Genomic DNA, 19,155 nt, shown 5'->3' on the forward strand with positions numbered 1-19,155 from the left:
TGGAGGAGATTGGAGGTTTAATCGATTGGCTGAGGAAAATCTGAACTAACATGATTTAAAAAACAAAACTCAAATTTCAATGAATAATAGCCAATTCCAATAAATGCATAATAATCCCGCAAGTCCCACTTGAAGAAGACTCACACAGCATCAAAATGTCAAATTTCTACACAGAAATATCACCAAAATATCAGCACTACCAATAACAAGACCTATTCCCAACCCTCTTCCTTCTGCTGTGTTCTGTTCTCCCATCCCTCACAGTGATTCACCTCACTTAGCAATCCTTTCATTTCATTCACACAGGCTGCCAGACTCTTACAGGAGTGTGTAGAAGTGACACAAAAAAAGCCTGGATTCTCACTAAAGCATCTACCACTGTGTAGGAGGAGAAAGGACGGTTTCCCTGAAGTAGTGCCATACAGGAAAAACTCCCTGGAGTCCGGGGAAGGCCCTCTACAGCCAACATTTAAGTCCTCAGACTCATTCTTCTATTGCCCCACACTGTAAGGCAGAAATTTTGAGGTGTGTGTGTGTGTGTGTGTATATATATATAGGCTGCCTGCTACTACGTGTGGTGTCTCCAGTTGAAGTAATCCCACGCTTCTCTGGCAGGGTTCCAGCAGACATGGGAACGCCGCAATGGATTACTCAAGGAAGAGAGGGATTTACAGAAGAAAGATCAATGGAGGTAGGAACAGGACAAAAGGAGGGCGAGCAGAGAGTTTCCTGAGTACCATGAGTCCGTATCTTCAGAGGAACAAAGAGCGGCGATCACTTTCAGATTACCACGTTTATCAATACCCTTAATTCAAGGCTGGAGTATCAGAAACAAACAAGAGAAACAGATTTCTACAATTGTGCAGCTCCTTAGAAACAAACTTTCTCATTGGAATACAAAGCTATATAGACGACCAAGCACTTTTTACCACTCATCAATTAAAACAATACATGTGTTTTTAAAAAAACAAACAAAAAAGCAATAGCCATTTACTTTGGAATCAAAAACCTTAAAAAAAAAAAAAAAAAAAGGAAAGGAAAGGAAAAAAGGAAGTGTTCCTCACAACGCAATAACTAAACCACTAGTTCATTTCTCAGAGCTTAGCACACCCTCAAAGTTTGTTTCAGCTTTTCCTGGGTACACCTGATCCCACTGCAGTACAACTTGTGAAGATATTTTGAACAGTATGCTGACTAGAAAGAAAAAGCCTATTTTTAATTAAAGGGAAGTAGACATTACAGATTAGACAGAACCAGTAAGTGACTGTAAAGTACAATAGTAAAGTATATGAAATATTGTAGTATTTATGTAAAAAAAGTTCTGTAGAACCTTGATTCCGGAGTAAAAACTTGATGTGTCGGTTTGCAAGTGTACCGAGGCAAAAATTCTTGCCTCGTACAAAAAACACACATCGAACAACCAAATCCAAGACTCAGTCGCGTGTCAGCTACCGTGCTCTTACTCACACATTCACAAACAAGCGCACATCTACCTCCCGCCAGACTCGGCTACTGCTACCTCCCACTACCAGTGACCTTCACCTGTCACACAGGCTTCGTATTTACAGCCACTTAGGCCCATCTGCCCACTCAGCCCCGACTGTCAATCAGCAACAAGCCACCTCCCCCTCTGTCAATTCATCAGAGGGGCTGGGAGCGCCAGACCACCACATTCGGCTGAAAACAACAAGCCATCCTGTAGACGATAGGCTTTAACGATTAATCCCTATAATTAATCCGATTTCACTCTTAAAGACTAGTTTTGGGAAACCTTTCTTTGCAGAGTATGCATGTTCTCCCTCTGCGTGTAAGAGTTTTCTCCCACAGTCCTCAAAACGTGTGTGTTTAAGCTTAATTAGTTGCTTTAAAAATGCCTGTAGTTGAGAACGCGAGTGTGTGACTGCCTTCACCAATAATGCAGTCGGACTTCAGCAACCCCTAGATTGGATACAGCATAATAGAAAATCTATAGAGTGTGTTCTCAGAACAATGTAATTCTATAGCAATAAGGAATAAAAACACTTTTCCCCACAAAATGTCATCAGATGAGAAAATCGGAAGAATATGTGCCAGTTAACAGAGAAACGGACTGTTTTTAAACTATCTACCACCTATTTCATTTTATTAGTAAGCCGGTGGGTGTTTCCCTTTTTGAATCGTGTGCAGTGAAGGGCAGATGTGAACAGTGAACAGTCACACCTTCAGCAGTTCTATGCTTTCCAACAGTTTTTGTAATGGGATGCAGTGGCTGCCAACTGTGAGCAGTCAGTCCTTATTAGTCATTATGTTAGTCCTGCCCAGATATAAAAAGGTCAGGTCCAAATTTATTTTGTGCAGGCACACAAACACATGGACACACCTATATTTTCGGTAATGGATAATATTTCCATCCCTTCAGCGCTGTCCAAGAAAGTAGGGCAAATCCTCCAGGTAGTGCTGCATGCTAAGAGCTCTCACACACACTCACACACACACACACACACACAAAGTAGTAGAGCTTGGGTAAGGGGGGTGGGGGGGCACTGGATTCGGCCCCCTGCATCTAAATGACAACCACACATCCACAGGGATTTATCTAAATGCAAATCAGCTGCCTTCACTCAACAATACGCACATCATTTACTTTGCATTCCCCAAAATACACAAGGCAGCCGTGTACAGCCAGCCAGACGGCCAGTCCCTCAGCCCATCAGCCCCGTCTACCCTTTTCATCTGTGCCCTCGGCGCACTCATTTTCACCAAATTCGCTTTTAATTGAGAGCTAATTTAACTAAGCCAAATTCAAAAAGGAGAGGAATAGAGAAAGATTTGAGGGGAAAAAAAGAAAAAGAGGGAGAGTGTGATTTGGTGTGGCAGGTGACAATAAAATCTGCTGTTTCGTCAATCGTGTCCCTCAAAGGAGAGAAGCAGTCCGAATGACAAGTTGTGATGTGGAATGTGGGAATACAAAAAAAAAAAAAAAGTAGATTTGTGACGAAGTTTAAAAAGACAAAACTTTGCAGTACAAGACAAAGGTCAGTTGCTATTTTGACCGCAGAGTTTTCATTAAGCTGCTCCATGAACAGCTTCTGAACGGAGGCGATGTGGAAGGAGTCAGCTCGACGTGTGTTTACCTCCGTGACTCGGGGCCAACACTCCCTGTGACAAAGCCGACACGGAGCAACATGCGGAGTTCCTACAGAGCAGCAACTCTCCGTGACCTGTGAGGTGAACCGTGCTGAAAAGTGATCCACGCTTCAAAAGGTTATCTGGGGTCTTGGCAATGGGGAAGCAACCTCCTTGATGCTGCCTGATGCGCTCTCCGCGTCTACATAGCTGTTAATTAGCCCGGCTAAGTGCACCATTAATCGATTGCTTGTCTCTATGCTATATCTCATAACGGTGTTGCACTCCGGCCACGCCAGGCGGAGAAATGCGAGGTTCAGGAAGTCACACTTTTCCGCTGGTGAAATACTGGTGTTAGAGAAGAAGAGGGCAGAGAGTAACGGTGGCTTGACAAAGACAGGAGTGGGTGGTGTACCGATGGTTAACTAAAAAGGATGAAAAGCGCATGCAAGCTCAACATCATTAAAAGTGAACGCCAACACTGGTCTGGTGGAAGGTCATTTGCTCAGGCAAAAAAAAAAAAAAAAACCTTTTATGTTGAGTAAACCGAAGCGGAAAGACGCATCTTTTAACAAGAATCTTCAGAAACAGACTCTGTGCAGATGTACTAGGAAATGTTACACTTTACATTGGAAATTTTAAATGTTCTATGGTATAAAACAAACTGCTATGACTTCCATGCATCTTTTAGACCGCTTTATCCTGTTCAGGTTCGAGGTGGGGGCTGGAACTGATCCCAGGTGACTATTGGAATCATCCTGGACAAAACACGAGTCCACAACAGCGCAAACACAGACAAGACAGTGACACATTCACTCACAGTCACTCCTACGAGCAACCCAGTACTTCTACAAGTACCCATCGACGACACACTCAGTTAGAATGTGGGGTGAAGTCAAAACTCCCTTCAGGGAGAAGGTGCAAACTCCTCACAGAAACACCACCAACAAGGGGATATTGTCACAGTGAAATGAAAGTGCTAACATTTACTACTCCACATACAGTGCACATACAATTTAAAAAATAAAGAAAGAAAGAACTTAAAAACACTCCAAACTATTTGTTGTTCAGACGCATGAATGCAGTAACTTGTAAGAATCAAGGCATCAAACGAGCTGCTCAAGGATGCGAGACACATTTCTGTTGAAGGTGTGAAAATAAAAACAATGAACATTGGTGCATTATATTCCCTTAACTGAGGCCGTGTTTTTTTTTTACATCTGGACACATTCAGAAAAGGCGGGAGCTTGAACAAAGAAGTGTGACAAGAACAGACGTAGGAAGCATCTCAGAATTGACAAAGCGCCTTTTTTTCTTTTTTAAAGCATTGTGTTTTTGCTATTGCTTATGTTACAAACTTTAATCATCATAGATGACGGAATTATAAAAATGTGATGCTATATATATATATAAAGAAAATGTGACCAACAATTAGCTGTTCAGATCCAATATTATGTATTTTGAGATCCCGTCATTTCCGAACTATAAGCCGCTACTTTTTCCACACGCTTTGAACCCTGCGGCTTATAAAAAAAGACGCAGCTAATTTATGGATTTTTACTGGTTAACGGGCTTCATGCCACCCGATTCTATTTCTGCATGTAGGTACATGCTGTTTGGAGCACCTCTGCTTCTCCAAAACTTGCCCTAAAAGTGATATTTCTGCTCTTCGTGACCTCGTCTTGTGCTGCTTTCCGTGGTCCGGAAATCCAGCAGCTGACAGCTGTGAGTGATGCGTTCAGGTACATCGTGTAAAGCCGCCCTGCTGGACTCCGTGGTTGAGAAATCTTCCTCCTCAGAATCGCAATCAGCAAAAAAACCAACAAAATACTTCATCAACAGAGATAAAACCCTGTTTCTTTTTCTCTCTCTCTCATCCAGGTGCACTTAATAGTCCAGAAATCATTTTACTTTGATTTTCATGACAGATGGTAAATATTACCAAAAACATTTCAAATATTTCCATTAGGTCTTGCGTAGATACTAAATATGATTGTAAAGTTTTTTGTAAAAATTTGAATTTTTAATGACAGTTCATCCTTCATGAATGCCCATTGGGGAGATTTAGAAAGGGAGTAAACCTACTATGATGAAACTTGTCACAACAATGTAGAAATGGTAATTAAACGTAAACCTTTCCTGACAGAACACCTAAAAGATGCCAATGTGTACAACACAAACATCGCTCTCTCATGAGTTCCCAGAAGAAACCAGTCGATGTATTTCGGTTTAAAGCAGCAACGAAAACCAATCAACCAACAAGCATTTAATCAACCAAAAAAAAAGCATTTGTGACAAAAATAAAATGCATATGACATTTAAGCCATTTGCTACTGAAATGGGCACAACATGAGATTCTTGCACAGAGACAACTTCCTTTTTTACCCTTTTATTTTCACAACTAACCACACACACACCCCACTCCTCTGATGCTGCCACTTCGCCCGGCTCTTCTCTCCGTACTCGGCTGGCTGCTCCTTCTCAGGCAGCTCAAGCCTTCCTTCCCGTCCCCTCAGCTGTTGTCCTTCTGGCCACGCGGCTCTCTGAGGCCGCCCGCCACCGTGCTTCGCCTTCTCTGCAGCGTGCTTTCCAGCTGCTCCCCCTTCCCCGGCGTCCTCCCTGTTGGTCTGCTGCTCTGCTCGTTTTTGTTTTTATCAGGGAGTGAGGCAGTCAGTCCCCTGACGACACTCAGGTGTGTCCCATTAACTCCCTCCCACAAAGAGCGTCGCCACAGTGTCATGGCATACCAAAGTAGATCAAGGTACAAACTACAAAATGTAAACTTCTCTAGAAGAGAAGTGGAAGCGGAGTGAACTGCAGCCTCTTTAGAGCCTCCATCCTCCTCAGATTAGAGGGCTGGCTGGCTAGCACTATTCCGGAGCATTTCTAAGCGAGGTCGTCCTTGAAAAGACGGACAGGCTGCTATGAAACCGAGGCCAAAAAACGAAAAGCTGTATGTGCGAGACAGAAAGAGGAAAATGTGAGAAGGCAGAGGTGAGGCACTGTAGCATGAGCAAACAGATACAGAACAGGAGATGGAGGAAAAAATAAATATATATATATAAATATATATTATATATATCTCCTCAGTGACGAACCAATAGATGGATAAATAAGCGTTCCGCATTGAACGGTAGCGGACCGGGGGTAGAGGCTGAGGCCACCGGGCCAAAACACAGAGAGGCAGACAGATACTGTACAGGTGAGGGAATCCCGATTATAGCTTGACCTCGTTAAACCCAGAGGCTCGTTAGACTCTTGTTAGAGCAGCTTTCCCCAGGCCCATCCTCTGTCACACCTTCATTAAGTCCATCGACCCACTGTGCTTATTAAACACATTCATTACCCCAACTATTGAACTGCTGCTGCTATCAACGGCCCAAAATACATCACAGCGGCGAGAGAGGGAAGGGTGACGTCTGTTGGTTGAGCGAGATAGTTTCGGGGGGGGGGGGGGGGGGGGGGGGGTACAGACAGTAGACAGATCATGTACACAATTGCATGCACAACCCCCAACATGCAGGCACACCCTTTTCTGCGTCTTATCAATCATCGCTAATGAAGTCAGTATTTAGAGCAGCTTTGGTCTCTCCATCACAGAGAGACAGCGCGACAGAAGGGGGTGAGGAGCTGGAAAAGGGAGGATACGGGCTGTTTGAGAGAGGTGTTGACAAAGATGGGATGAGTAATGAGAATACGAGTGTGACAGAGACTTCAAAAAAAAATAAAAAAACAAGTTTCAAATAAGCCAACAAAGCCAGGTAACCTCTCTCACGGTAGTGCTACCACACATCTGCCTTTTCTCCATAAAATAGGACAGAAGTGAATCTGGGGGGAGGGCTATTCATCTTGATCCGTACAAACTGGTCCACTGGGCTAAAGGCGAGGAATGCATTCTGATTTTGGGCTCAGTCTTTGAATGATGACATCATCTCTGCCCTTCTGAAACAAAAGGAAAACTCATCATGGGGGGGGGGGAGCACAAGAAGATTAAGAAGAGTAAAGGCATGAGCGAGGTGTCAGAAAGGGCCATGAATCATAGTGACATCCCTGGCTGGGTGTCAGAAGCTGCTGCTGTCTGGAGCTGGATAAACAGAGGGCCTCTGATGCAATGCTCTTTAAACACTGGCCAGGTCGGAGCACAGCCCCGTCCCGTAAGAGACACGGCGATAGATGCCAAAGTATCGCACCCAGAATTGACGCTCAAAACGTTACCGGGTGCTGCTTTGCCTTAACATGTCCAAGATACTGCGGGATGTCAGAGATACACCAGTCAAAGACACCATAACGGTACTGGTCTGCACTGTGAAAGTGAAAATAAGTTTTACAAATCACCACAAAGAACCATATTACAGCAATTAATGATCATTTCTATTATCAGTTAATGATTTCTCAGAGAAAATGAAAGCATTCATTTTGACTAATTTCGCAGGGTATTTTCATTCCAGATAAATCCAACCAACAATTATTTTCCCAGTTAATTAGGTTACAAGAACATCAAGAATGAACACCTGTCACAACAACAGCACAGAACTAATATTCCATTTAAATCACAGCAAGACAGAGAAAAAGAGCAACATTTCACTGGGTTTTCTAAGGTCAGTCCAACAAAAACAATATTGTTCATTGTTGCATAGAGAAAATGTCAAATTCACAGATATAAAAACAAGCAGGTTTGTTAGCATTTTTAATTGGGTTGAGTTTTTTGAAATATTTCCGCTGAAGAACTTGTAGATTTATGCACTAATTGCACCTATTCTACCGTTATCTTGTATCCTCAACTTGCAACAACACAACTTTTCCGATTCACAACAAAGTCTCAGCCTGTAAAAGTGAATTATCAGCCCGGAGGCAAAACAAATTTCTGCACAGCCTGTGCACTCGCCACCCGCTATAAAAACATTAAATGAGGGTTTTCAACTCAGCTTTACCACCCCCCACACACACACATCTCTGGCTGGACTCGTGCTCTCCTTGCCAGAGTAAGCAGTGAACAGAAGATGAATAAAAATGGGAGTCACTTTCACACTAACATTCTTCGGTGCCTTTCCCCGGTACTCTGGTAGCTGCGGGCAAACGCTTGATAACGTCATGAAGATGAGTGCCTCTACGACATCAACAGTACGAAGAGATTATGTGTTACCGCCGCAGAAAGCCATTGAGAGAACCTGGCTACAGGTGAGAAAAGCACTCTTTCACTTCCACAGAGTTCATAAATAATGTCACAGTCAAAGAATAGGGAAAAAGCACAAACAGCACTTGCATGCATCTCGTTTGTGAAGGAAAGGGGCCACAGTGTCAACAGGTTAGAAAGTATCATTTAAAATCTACGGTAATGAACCTAGATTACCTATTTTCTTTTGACAATACAATGACAGTGCATGTATGAATGACTAAATGTATTTGAATATTCAAATTTCAGAAAAAAACCCATTTTATTTTAATGCGCCGCTCGAGTTTTAGAAGAAACGTTGAGCTGCGTCTGATTTCCAGGCCCTTCTCTGTTCACCCGCTCTTACGTTGATGTCATTATCCAGTCCTATTACACCCTCTGCAGGTGAAACACAAGCACATCAACTGGACCCATCGGCGTGCTGCATATTACTGTATATAGCGCTTCAGGAAAGAGCATTACCATGGAGTACATAGATAATTGTGAAGTTGGCTTGAATGTATATTTTTTGGGTTCATGAGGAGGGGCGATTTAACATTTAAGGGTGAGAAACACCTTCAGACTTGACAGCAGCCAAACCGACAGAAATCCACTATAACACCAAAGTGGCACAATCCTAAAACTATATTGACACGCACATTTATCAGAATAAATACAGAATATGTACTCTCTTATCCTCTGTTTTTTTTTTTTGCACTGGGTGTTTTATTACCTGTGTTTAAACAGAGAAACCAAAACCTCTTTCCTGGAGAAATGAACTGAACCCAGTCATAAGTGATCTGCCCAGTCATCAATGTACTGTTTTAATGGCAGCTGTTTAGTAAAACAAGGAAGATTAATGTCCTTTAAGTGATTGGATTTGCTCCAAAGCAATTCAGACCTGAATATACAATCCACGCATTGTCTCAGCTGCTTTATTCGTTTCAGGGTGGGAGGAGCTGAAACGCGGAAAATAAAAAAAAATAAAAAAAAGACAGACAACTTTCAATCCGCATGCTTTCAAGTTGTGGGCAGAAAAATCTGACAAATAGATGGGAGAACATGCAAATTCCAAACAGAAAGGCAACCCAACCGGACCAAAACCAAGGATATACCCTGCGTGGCACAAAAATACAAACCACCTAAATAGCGTGTGACCCCATAACCTGACTGTTTCCTCATCTCAAATTCAGATAAAAAGTACAAGACAAGTTGCTGTGAAGCCATTTGTTTTCTCTGGAAGGGACAGTCAAGTCGTCAGTCTTGCTTCTGCAGGTAAAAACTACTATTGTTCCCTTGGAAAAAAAAACAAAAAACAAACCAAGCAGATGGAGGCATTACCACTTTCATTACTTTGAGATGCACTCCACTTCTGCACTTTCGAGCAAAGATATAGGAGTCCCGAACAAAAACCCTGCCATTTGTCACTGGTCTGCGATAGCGGCGTCGCCTGCCTCACTTCTCAGCCGGAGCGTCCGTCATTCACTTGACTTTATTTTCATCTCGCAAGGTTAATACTTTTAAACGTTGCAACGAGCCATTCAGGGAGCGCGAGAGAGCGCCCTGCCCGCGCCGAGGCATTTTTCTTCTTCTCAAAAGGGGTAATTTAACCAGCGTTATTGATAGACCGGGGCGAAAGAGACGTTGATGCTGAATCTTTTTCAAGGGTAACAAATATTGAGAAAAGGTATCACTTTGCAGGAAGACTTCACAAACGTTTCCCACAAAGGAAATGCTTTCACTTTCTTTCTCTCCCTCTTAAAGACTTGTTTTGTTGTCGGGGCAGAGGGGAACATATCGACGCGGCGAGTGCGGCCGACTGTCCGAGTTAAAGTCACTGCTCATTAATGCATCTGATTACTCTTTAGGCGAGCGCCGAACAGCAAACCGACCCGAGCACACGTACAGAGAGAGGGAGAGGGGGAGAGAGAGAGACGCTTTTTGGGGACGTGGATCAATGTGGAGGCACTTTAAAAAGAGCAATGTAGATGAGGATATTGCAGAGAGGAATGCGCTGTTAAACTGAGAGGACCTACGGAGAGTTTAAGTGTACAATTATTACCATTTTAATACCGCACAAACCCACTAATTGTGTAATATCCTAATGAGTGAGTCATTAACTACTTTCATCAACAAATGTACTCATTAGGTTTGATGTGAATCGCCAGAAGAAATCAGTCTCATCTCTGTCCTATAAATCAGTTGAAAATACATTTTCCTGTTCTTTATCGATTGCTTTTGATATTGTGATGTCATTTAAACTCAACGTAACCTCTTGTAATCCGGTGATTGTCCTTTTTTGACGCGAAGCACATAGATTTAATTTCTTCGAAGCAATTTCAAAAGGTTCGAGATTAAACAAAAAGGTGTCGTCATAATAATAGGAATCAGGTTGAATCTTGACCTGAAGGCCCCTGGTTTGATTCTCGGCTCAGGCAGGACGAGTATCTGGTGTAAAAACTAGTCCAGAGCCCAGGTTTCAGTGACTTGCTGTGGGGACCCCCCAATTGATACTTCAATTTCAGAAAATGCCTATTGTGTCATTTATTTATCTACTTATTCCCTATTCTTTTTCCTTTTTTTTTTTTTTTTATACGATCACAGGTTCCACAGCAGGATTCAAATTCTGCCGGGGGCTATGAAAACCAGTCATCACAGACACGGAGAAAACACTGAGAATCAGCAGGTTTCTAACTTTTTTTTGTTTCAAAAATTTCAGCTACCCTCTGCTGTTTTCTCGTAAAAAAAAAAAAAAAAGTCAAGCTTACCTACAACGGCACTAATGACAATACACAATGTTTATCACAGAAATGTAACAAACCTGCCAACTGGATATGTTTATTTGTCGATTTGAATAATTCTAATGTTGCATTGAAGTGCTCCAAAATATTTTTAACAGAAACTCTAATAATTTTTGTCTTTTTGACAACCTATCACTTGAGGGATCTCTTGATGTTCACCGTTTCATGACCGGAAGCAAAAATCGAAAAATCTTAATTATATAGATTACAAGTCCACAGCAGCATAAAGCGGGCCCAGAGTGAAAGACAAGGACAGAAGTAAAAGAAGGTTCTCGGTGACATGAAAGTACTGAAACTCTGGATGAGGGCAAGGCTTTTCTTCGCTCTGACAGACATAATCCCGTGCCATTAGCAATATAATGGACTAAATACATCATAGAACATCTGACATTCAACATCCTGAAAAGTCTTTCTACGAGGACCTGAGGGGATTGGAGAAATGGACAATACTCTGTGTGTGAGTGTGTGTGTGTGTGTGTGTGTGTGTGGTCAGAGTGGTTCTATTTATCTCTGATTACAGTCAAATGCGTGGGCAAAGTTTCCAGTGCATCTGGCAGCTATTCAATTCACTCATTCCCATGCATGTGTCACTTCCAGTGTTTAAACTAGGCCCTCTGCGAACGTTCGCGCAGTCGCCTTTGGTTCATGTCAGAGGGTCGATCCCATAATGACTGACAGCCATCTTTCTCACTTCCTTTGTCTTTGCTTTCCTTCGAAATACAGCCGATTAAATCAGCTCAGGTCAATATACAATTTAATCTGCAATTATGTTTAATTGAAATGCTGGTGATTTGCCTGCCTTTCACCCTGCCAAAAAGAAAAGCCCGGTGAGTGGCAGTCTAGACCAATAGCCAGTCGGGGGCAGCAGACGAGCCCGACTTCCATACACTGATGCCAAGAAGCGCTGATTGCCCCGACACTTCTCGTCTTCTTTTCCATATTGTCCCACAGACAAACATGTCTCTTCCTTTCCATCCAGTCGCGTAAGAAAAAGCCGGAAAACATGGGGAAAGCTGTCGGAGAGAAACTCTGATTGTACATGCAGAGTGGTAATTACACCTAAATTGAGGGCACATGGTAATCTATGTTAGGTCATCTCTAATTCCACTTACATTTCCACATTTTGGACTAATTAAAACGGTAAATAATCAGAGCCTGTGCGTGTAAGGGAGAGGGGGAGAAAGCCGTGCGTGCACAGGCAGTCTTGGCATCTCTGAGACGAGCCAGTGGACGAATGTTCCCATCAAACTGCAGGGAAATTAACTGCGCAGTCTTTGATTTTAACAAGACAAGAGAGCTGATAACGTTTCAAAAAAGGAAAAAAAAAAAAGAAAAAAAAAAGACAGGAGAGTAGAGTAGGAAATTGCTTCCACAGCAAAAATGTTTGCAGAGAGCAATGTCTTCAATTGAAAGGAACACTGGAATAAAGTTACTGACATAGAAAGAAGGGTGACATTTAAGGTGTCTTTTTTGGTTCCTTTTTTTTTTTGTCCCATGACTGGTCCACGAAACTGACGGAACTCGAGAGTTAAACTTTCAGCACTGCCTCTACTCCCCTACGGCAAATTGAAGTGAGATGAGGAAACGGGGAATTTGCTATTCTCAGAGCCTTCGCCCTTCGAGGTGATGGAAGAGAACAGAATATGAATGGGCAGAGGAGGAGGGAAAAAAAAAAAAAAAAACATTTCAAAAGATGAAAACAAGCCTTGAAAGGCAACTGGTGCAATATAACCAACTCTGGCATAAATACTGGATGGATGCCAATAAAGAATGCAGGGTAGATGTCAGAAGGAGAGGGGCAGAGACGCACCAGAGCCACCAGACTTTCTCACAGTGCTCTTAGCCCAGGGTTATCTGGAGCCCCGGGCCGATCGGGCCTCAGGCACAAGTAATGAAAGAGCTAGCGTCAACTTGTAAACATAATTTGTTGACGCCATTTAGTGTGGAGGCGCCGATTTGAAAAACAAGAGGTCATTTCTTTAAAAATAATTACTGGCGTGTGTCCTCAAGTGTGACAATCGGGGATAGAATATATGCACACAAAGAAAAACCCGCAAGAACTTGCTGAACTCGGACATTCCTCGTTCAAATATCTCAAAAGTTGCCCCCATGACCGACATTCATCAATTTGTGGTTCGAATTCCCACAATACTGGCAGGCCAAGGTAATCCAAATATTTCATTGACAGTAGTATTAAAATATTTCCTTTGTGATACAAAAGGACATTCCGAGAGGCCGGGTCCCAATCCCATCTCTTAAAAAAAGCTATTTTACCATCCACAGAGCTTAATATGGTCTTAACGGAGAGAAAACAAACCCTCCAGCGTGGAACTGTAACCACAACCATGGCCAGAAAGAGGGAATAAAAGGGAAAAAAAATGAAGTGGGTGTGCACTTGACATAGAAAAAGGAACAGGGTGAGCGAGAGACCACACAGAAACATCCTGCAGCAATTCAATTATTCAATTTGAGAGGAGGAGGAGGAGGAGGAGGAGGAGGAGGGCAGATCACAGCGAGCGAAAGGATCATCCTCATCTGTGATTGATTAGGACGGAGACACAGGAACACGCCACAAAAGCGGAGAGCCGAGGCTTTACAAACTAGTCTTAAGAGGCTTTCTCCACAGTTCCGTGACTTTGTAATTCATTGCCCACTAAAAATTAAAAAGCCCATCTCAACGCCATTTCCTGGATCAACTCACGGAGAGAATAGGAGCCGAGCCCACACGATATCCCACAAGTGATCAGCAATTCGCTTTTCATACAGAACTTCCAGACAAGAACTTTCTTTGTGACTTCAAACCTATTAGTTGATCTATGAACAGCCAATTTAGTGCAAAGTAAGAACCTTCAAGTACGAGAGGGCGAGTCACCTTGTAAATCCTTCATGCAAAATGCAATATTCCTAAAAAAATAATCAACAACAAATTAAAGTCAATCGCCTGGATTATTAGATGACTTAGACTGAGAACAAGGCAAAACACAAAACGCCTCCATCAGTGGGTGTTCATGCATTGTTATTGAGCGTGCAGCTCCAGGCGTATTTGGAAATGACAATTATTCTAAGCATTTTCCCCACAAAAAGCAACTGAATCGGGTCCTTTTTTATCCCAGAGGTTGAAGACGTAACCCTCGGGAAGTCTTTCGAGCCGCCGGAGAGAACAAGCAGTTTCTGGGTCGTCCCAACTTCTGGCAAAGTTAATGACAATTTTAGGCCATGTAACCAGAGCACCTAGACATAACAATTCCCATATAGGCTCAGCCCATTTCTCTCAGCCCTAATGACAGGAGGCTAAAATAACTGCAAAGCTCTCATGTCTGAAAAATGACATTGTGAAATTGATACTGCTATGCTGAAATGTTATCAGCAGCAATATTAATCTCTCACCTGGTGGCAATTGCTAATTTCATATACTATTAGGTTGATGAATGGGCTTTTAACAAACTGAGCAGTTGGTAACAACTTAAAGTGGACTAATACATCAAGGTCATGATCACTCGTGGGCTACAAAGGGAATGTTAGCAGGACAAAAAAAAAGGATGAAACCTGTTACTAAACTTTAGATAATGTTTGTGTAGATAAGCGTATACTACAATGGCCTGGTACATGGGAAGACACACACCTCTGCCACTTCAAACAAACAAACAAAAAAACACTTGTTTGATTGAGTGGATCATCGACGACTACTACTAATCACATTAATCATAAATATTGTGATTTCTTGCATTATTGTCCAACCTCGGTAGCAAATTGGTTACTGAGGTTTCTTTTCCAAAGATGGAAAACAGTGGCATCTGGTGGTAGATTGAGGTAGTTTCCCATATGCGTACCTTTTACTGCCATTATCATCACCATTACTTCTAAGTCCTTATGACAAACAATAATGTAATAAGGGCTGATAATGCAACCATTCTTTTATCTAACAAAGCAAATAATGTATCAGATGTTTCCAACCCAAAATTGAAAAAGGGCTAAATAGTATGTATTGAAAATTAATGAGTGACGACGATGCTACCCCTATTTGGATAGCGCTGCACAAAACCTGCTAAATTGCTTATTGGATGCAGTTATCACATTTAGAAAGATTCTTTCAAATGTTCAATTCAATCCAATCAACTTTATTCATACAGCACCAAATACAACAGTCATTTCTAGGCTCTTAGAAACCCAACTAATGTTACTCCTTAATGTGATAACTATTGGTTGCAACAGTCCTCAAAACCAAACTGTCCAAGGTTATGTCATATTGCAATGTTTAAAAGAAGATCATCTCTGAAAAAGACAGCATCTCTTTACATTACATCCATGGTAACATGAGCCACATCTTCAAGCATGAAGCGCTTCAGTGGATTCAAACCATTTTCTTTTGATAAATTTACAACCTTATACTTGTGTTCCCGGGAATTGTATCATATGAAAATGAAACCACAACAAAGAAGCTTCCTTTGAAAAAAGCAAGACAGAACAAAACGAAGTGGCTAATGGTGTGAGACTGCTAACACAGCACCAGAGAAATCTGTGGAGTAATGTAGAAGCCGTCTGGCGAATATTCAACTGTGCGCTGCGCTTATTGAGCAAAAGCACATCCGGTAGAAGTCTGAGCAATAAGAGCGCATGATCTTTGATCCGCCACCAACACAAGTATCCAGCAGTAAGCATCATGAAAGTGTGAGTGACGGATCCAAAAGTAACAAAACAGAAAATGTCCAAAGAGTGAGTTTGAAAGCAGAAGAGTGAAACTGACCATTTTGTTCTCTTGCAAGTAAAGTCTCTGGAGTTTAGGACACCCTCTCGCCAAGGCCATCATGCCCTCATCTGAAACCCCGTAGCACTGACCCAAGTGGATGTCCTTCAGCTCACTGCAGTGTTCTCCCAGCTGAGGGCAATAAGGTACAAATATTATGCGTTTATATCGTCACATCCTTAAATGCATTAAGAATATTTGTTTTACAGTGTTAAACATTACATTTTTTTCAATAAAAAAAATGCTGAACAGTCTCAATAAGTTGACATCAATATGCTTTATAATACGTCTCTGGATTCTTTGTCTCTCTATTCTACCTGTGAATGCATACCTTTTTCAGCGCGCCATCTGTCAGCTTGTCCTGGTTGCCCACATGCACTTTGACCAAGAGAGGGCAGTGTGTTGCCAGAGCAGACAGGGAGATGTCGCCCAGTTGCTTGCATCTGTAAGCTGTATACTTCTGCAAGCCTGGACAGTGTGAGGCCAAGGAGGACACGCCGTGGTCATGGACGCCTCTGCAATCCGAGATGTTAATCTCCGTCACATTCTGCCTGCGAGAAGCTATTTTCACCAGGAGATCATCGTTTACCTGCGGATCAACGATGGAAGTCAGTATAGAAGGGAACAAATATTCTGTATTATAAAGTGTTTATTTTGCTCTTTAGCATAAAGCAGCAGTATAATTCAAAAATCTAAAATGAAAAGTTTCTGAAAAGCTTTATGAAACAAAATCGTCTCTTACTTGTTGTAGGCCACTGAGGTCAATTTGCTTCCAGAACTGGAAGTCCAAGCAGAGGTCCCTCCAGTACTTACAAACCAGAGAGGCACAAAGACAGCGCTCTTTCACTGTCAAGTGGGACAGCACCTGAAAAAAGGGAAACGTGCATGAAACCACCGGAACATTACATATAAATAGAACAAATGGATGAGCGCCGACCTTTAAAAGGATGGAGGAAGGCAGGTGGTTGATACTTAAGTGATCAGCAGCGTCTGAACTTCTCCCCTGGCAGTCCTCGTAATGATGCAGGCAGCAGGGGGAGGAGTCTGAACTGTGGAGCAAGTCTGCTGGAAGGCTCAAGCTACAGCAGCCGTCGGCGGGCGAGGAGGAGGAGGAGGAGGCAGATGAGGACGCGGAGGAGGAAGAGGGAAGCGGACACAGGGGAAGGTGGCAGTGGCCAGATTCAGAGTTCGAGGCAGCCTCTCCATCACCTCCTCCCACTCCTCCGTCAGGAGCGGCAAAGGCACAGCGCGGCTGCTTGCAAGGAGTGCACCTCTGCACCTCGGAGCACTTCCTCTTACACACCTGCACCGAAAGACACAAGACAGATGGGCCAAGATGAACTGGTTTTATTTAGGCAAGCGGCAGCACATATTCACTTTAATTAGAACACGAAAGAACCTTAAACTCGCCGTCTTATGATAACAACACTTTAGATCCTCAGTGAGAGCAAAATAAATTACAAACTACAGAAAAGATCTGACCTATGACATTTCCAACTGTTATTCCACTGAGAAAACGACAATCCATATTGTCTCGCTTTTCAACTCTTTGAGAAGCACTGCATATTTTATAAGTTCATTTGTCAAGAGCCTTTACTCATTGCTATAAATGGGTATCATTGGCTCCAAACATCAGAAGATATTAGGAGCATCTGGCACATGACTGCATGTAGCTGGAGGGGAAAACCTCCAAATGAGAATGATGTGCCCATTTACTCATGAATGTAGAACTGATCGAAGTATGGAAAGCTCTACAAACAGAGGGGGACCTAACAAAACACATGTCCCGTGCAAATATTTCTTTAAAGTAGTTTTGGGTTAATCTCAACATTACGCAAATAGTAATTTGTCACAAACAGAATGATCCTGATGGAGGTGATGTATGTTGGAAGAACTAGAAGGCACACGCTTGAAAATGAAGCTATTTCAGAACAGCAACACATTCACCATTACTTCCTACATATACATGCAAACTTTAGACAAGTATCTATGCTTATATTCCAACAAAGCACGCGAATACTTGTAGTGTTGGTGCAGCAGTTCTCCACATGCCTACCATCTCAGTGTACTCGCTGGTGCAGCCAGGCACAGGCACGGGTAATGGCACTGTCACGGACACACCAGCAGTCCGGAAAAGTGCTGGTGGTGGAATCAGCTTGGCAGGGACGGCGGACAAAAGATTTTTCCCCTGGCCCTCCCAGATAGCCAGCTCCCTCGGTGACAGCAGGAACTTGGAGCAGTCTTCCGGAGACGAGAGGGTTGCGTATCGCTCGGCGAGCTTCGACGCGGCCGCTGCTCCGATGCTGACTCCGCCCACACCCGGGACGCTGATTCCAGTGATGCTGTTGTGGCGGCACCCGTTGACGGCGGCCTCCAAATGGTCACTGTCCTCTTCAAGACCACTGCTGTTGCTGTGGACAATGAAGCAGAGCATGCAAGGCCCCTGCAGGAAACAGTTCCTCTTCTTCTTCTTCCTGTGATGCAACTTGCGAGTCTTCTTCTTCAGACGGTAACCATTTTTCGAGAGAAGATGGCCCATATAGATGATTCACAGAAACTCTTGAAGGGAATGAATACAACCGTTAGCAAGATTATCGACCGAGACAATGAAGATCAGAGGCAAGTACGATTGCAATCGTTGTTTACATGTGCCGACTGAATACCAGAATTTTAGCAATGATGCTTTTCGTCCTTTTTCATCCATAAATACCAATCACACTTATTCCACCAGGGAAATAATCAAGTCAAGAAAAGATCTGATGGGAAAAAAATAGTACTCTTTTGCTTTTTTCTCAATATCAATACAATAAATCAGGATTGAATTTGATACGTCCAGTATTGAAATATAGCGTGAATAGTTTTTAATATTATTCTTGTGCCTGTTTTTCTGGTGTTTTCTTTTTTTGTGTGTGTATCTAGTGCCACACTGTTGGGAGCACGGACACAAAAAGTACATTAAAACGTGCAGGAATAATGTGCTACAACCGATTTGGCTTACCATTTCCGAAAAAATAAAAAAATATCACAAAAAACTGCAAACAAGATGTCAAAAGAAATCAGAGGAGATCAAAATTTCCTCTGGAATTTTGTAGTTATTTTGCTTTTTCAAAGGGTCGGATTGGAAAGGATTAAACATTCTATTGCTTTTTGGGCATGTGAAGACACATGATCTTTTTCATTCTGTTCTTTTTATAAACCTGCTTCTTGTTTTGACAAATAAACTAAATAAATAAACAATGTACAAATGTGTTCATCTTGAACAGACATCAATGTAGCAGTGTTGCTGCACCAGCGAAAGCTTGACATCGAAACACAACGCCTATTTGTTTATAAATATATACGTGTTTATTTCC

General features: G+C 42.5%; 1 protein-coding gene across 1 annotated transcript in view; it reads right to left on the reverse strand.

The window, feature by feature from the left end:
* Window positions 1-19,155, reverse strand: part of fbxl17 (F-box and leucine-rich repeat protein 17) — a 220,585-nt gene that overhangs the window by 200,736 nt on the left and 694 nt on the right. Inside the window, exons 2-6 of the mRNA XM_080466839.1 lie at window positions 17,859-18,361; window positions 16,740-17,105; window positions 16,545-16,667; window positions 16,134-16,391; window positions 15,803-15,934 (exon numbers count right to left, since the gene is read on the reverse strand). Of these exons, the coding sequence (XP_080322965.1) occupies window positions 15,803-15,934; window positions 16,134-16,391; window positions 16,545-16,667; window positions 16,740-17,105; window positions 17,859-18,341 (1,362 nt within the window). The 5' untranslated portion in view covers window positions 18,342-18,361. The remainder of the gene's footprint in view (window positions 1-15,802; window positions 15,935-16,133; window positions 16,392-16,544; window positions 16,668-16,739; window positions 17,106-17,858; window positions 18,362-19,155) is intronic.

This window comes from Lipophrys pholis (assembly GCF_963383615.2).
Source record: "Lipophrys pholis genome assembly, chromosome: 7".
Lineage (NCBI taxonomy): Eukaryota > Metazoa > Chordata > Actinopteri > Blenniiformes > Blenniidae > Lipophrys > Lipophrys pholis.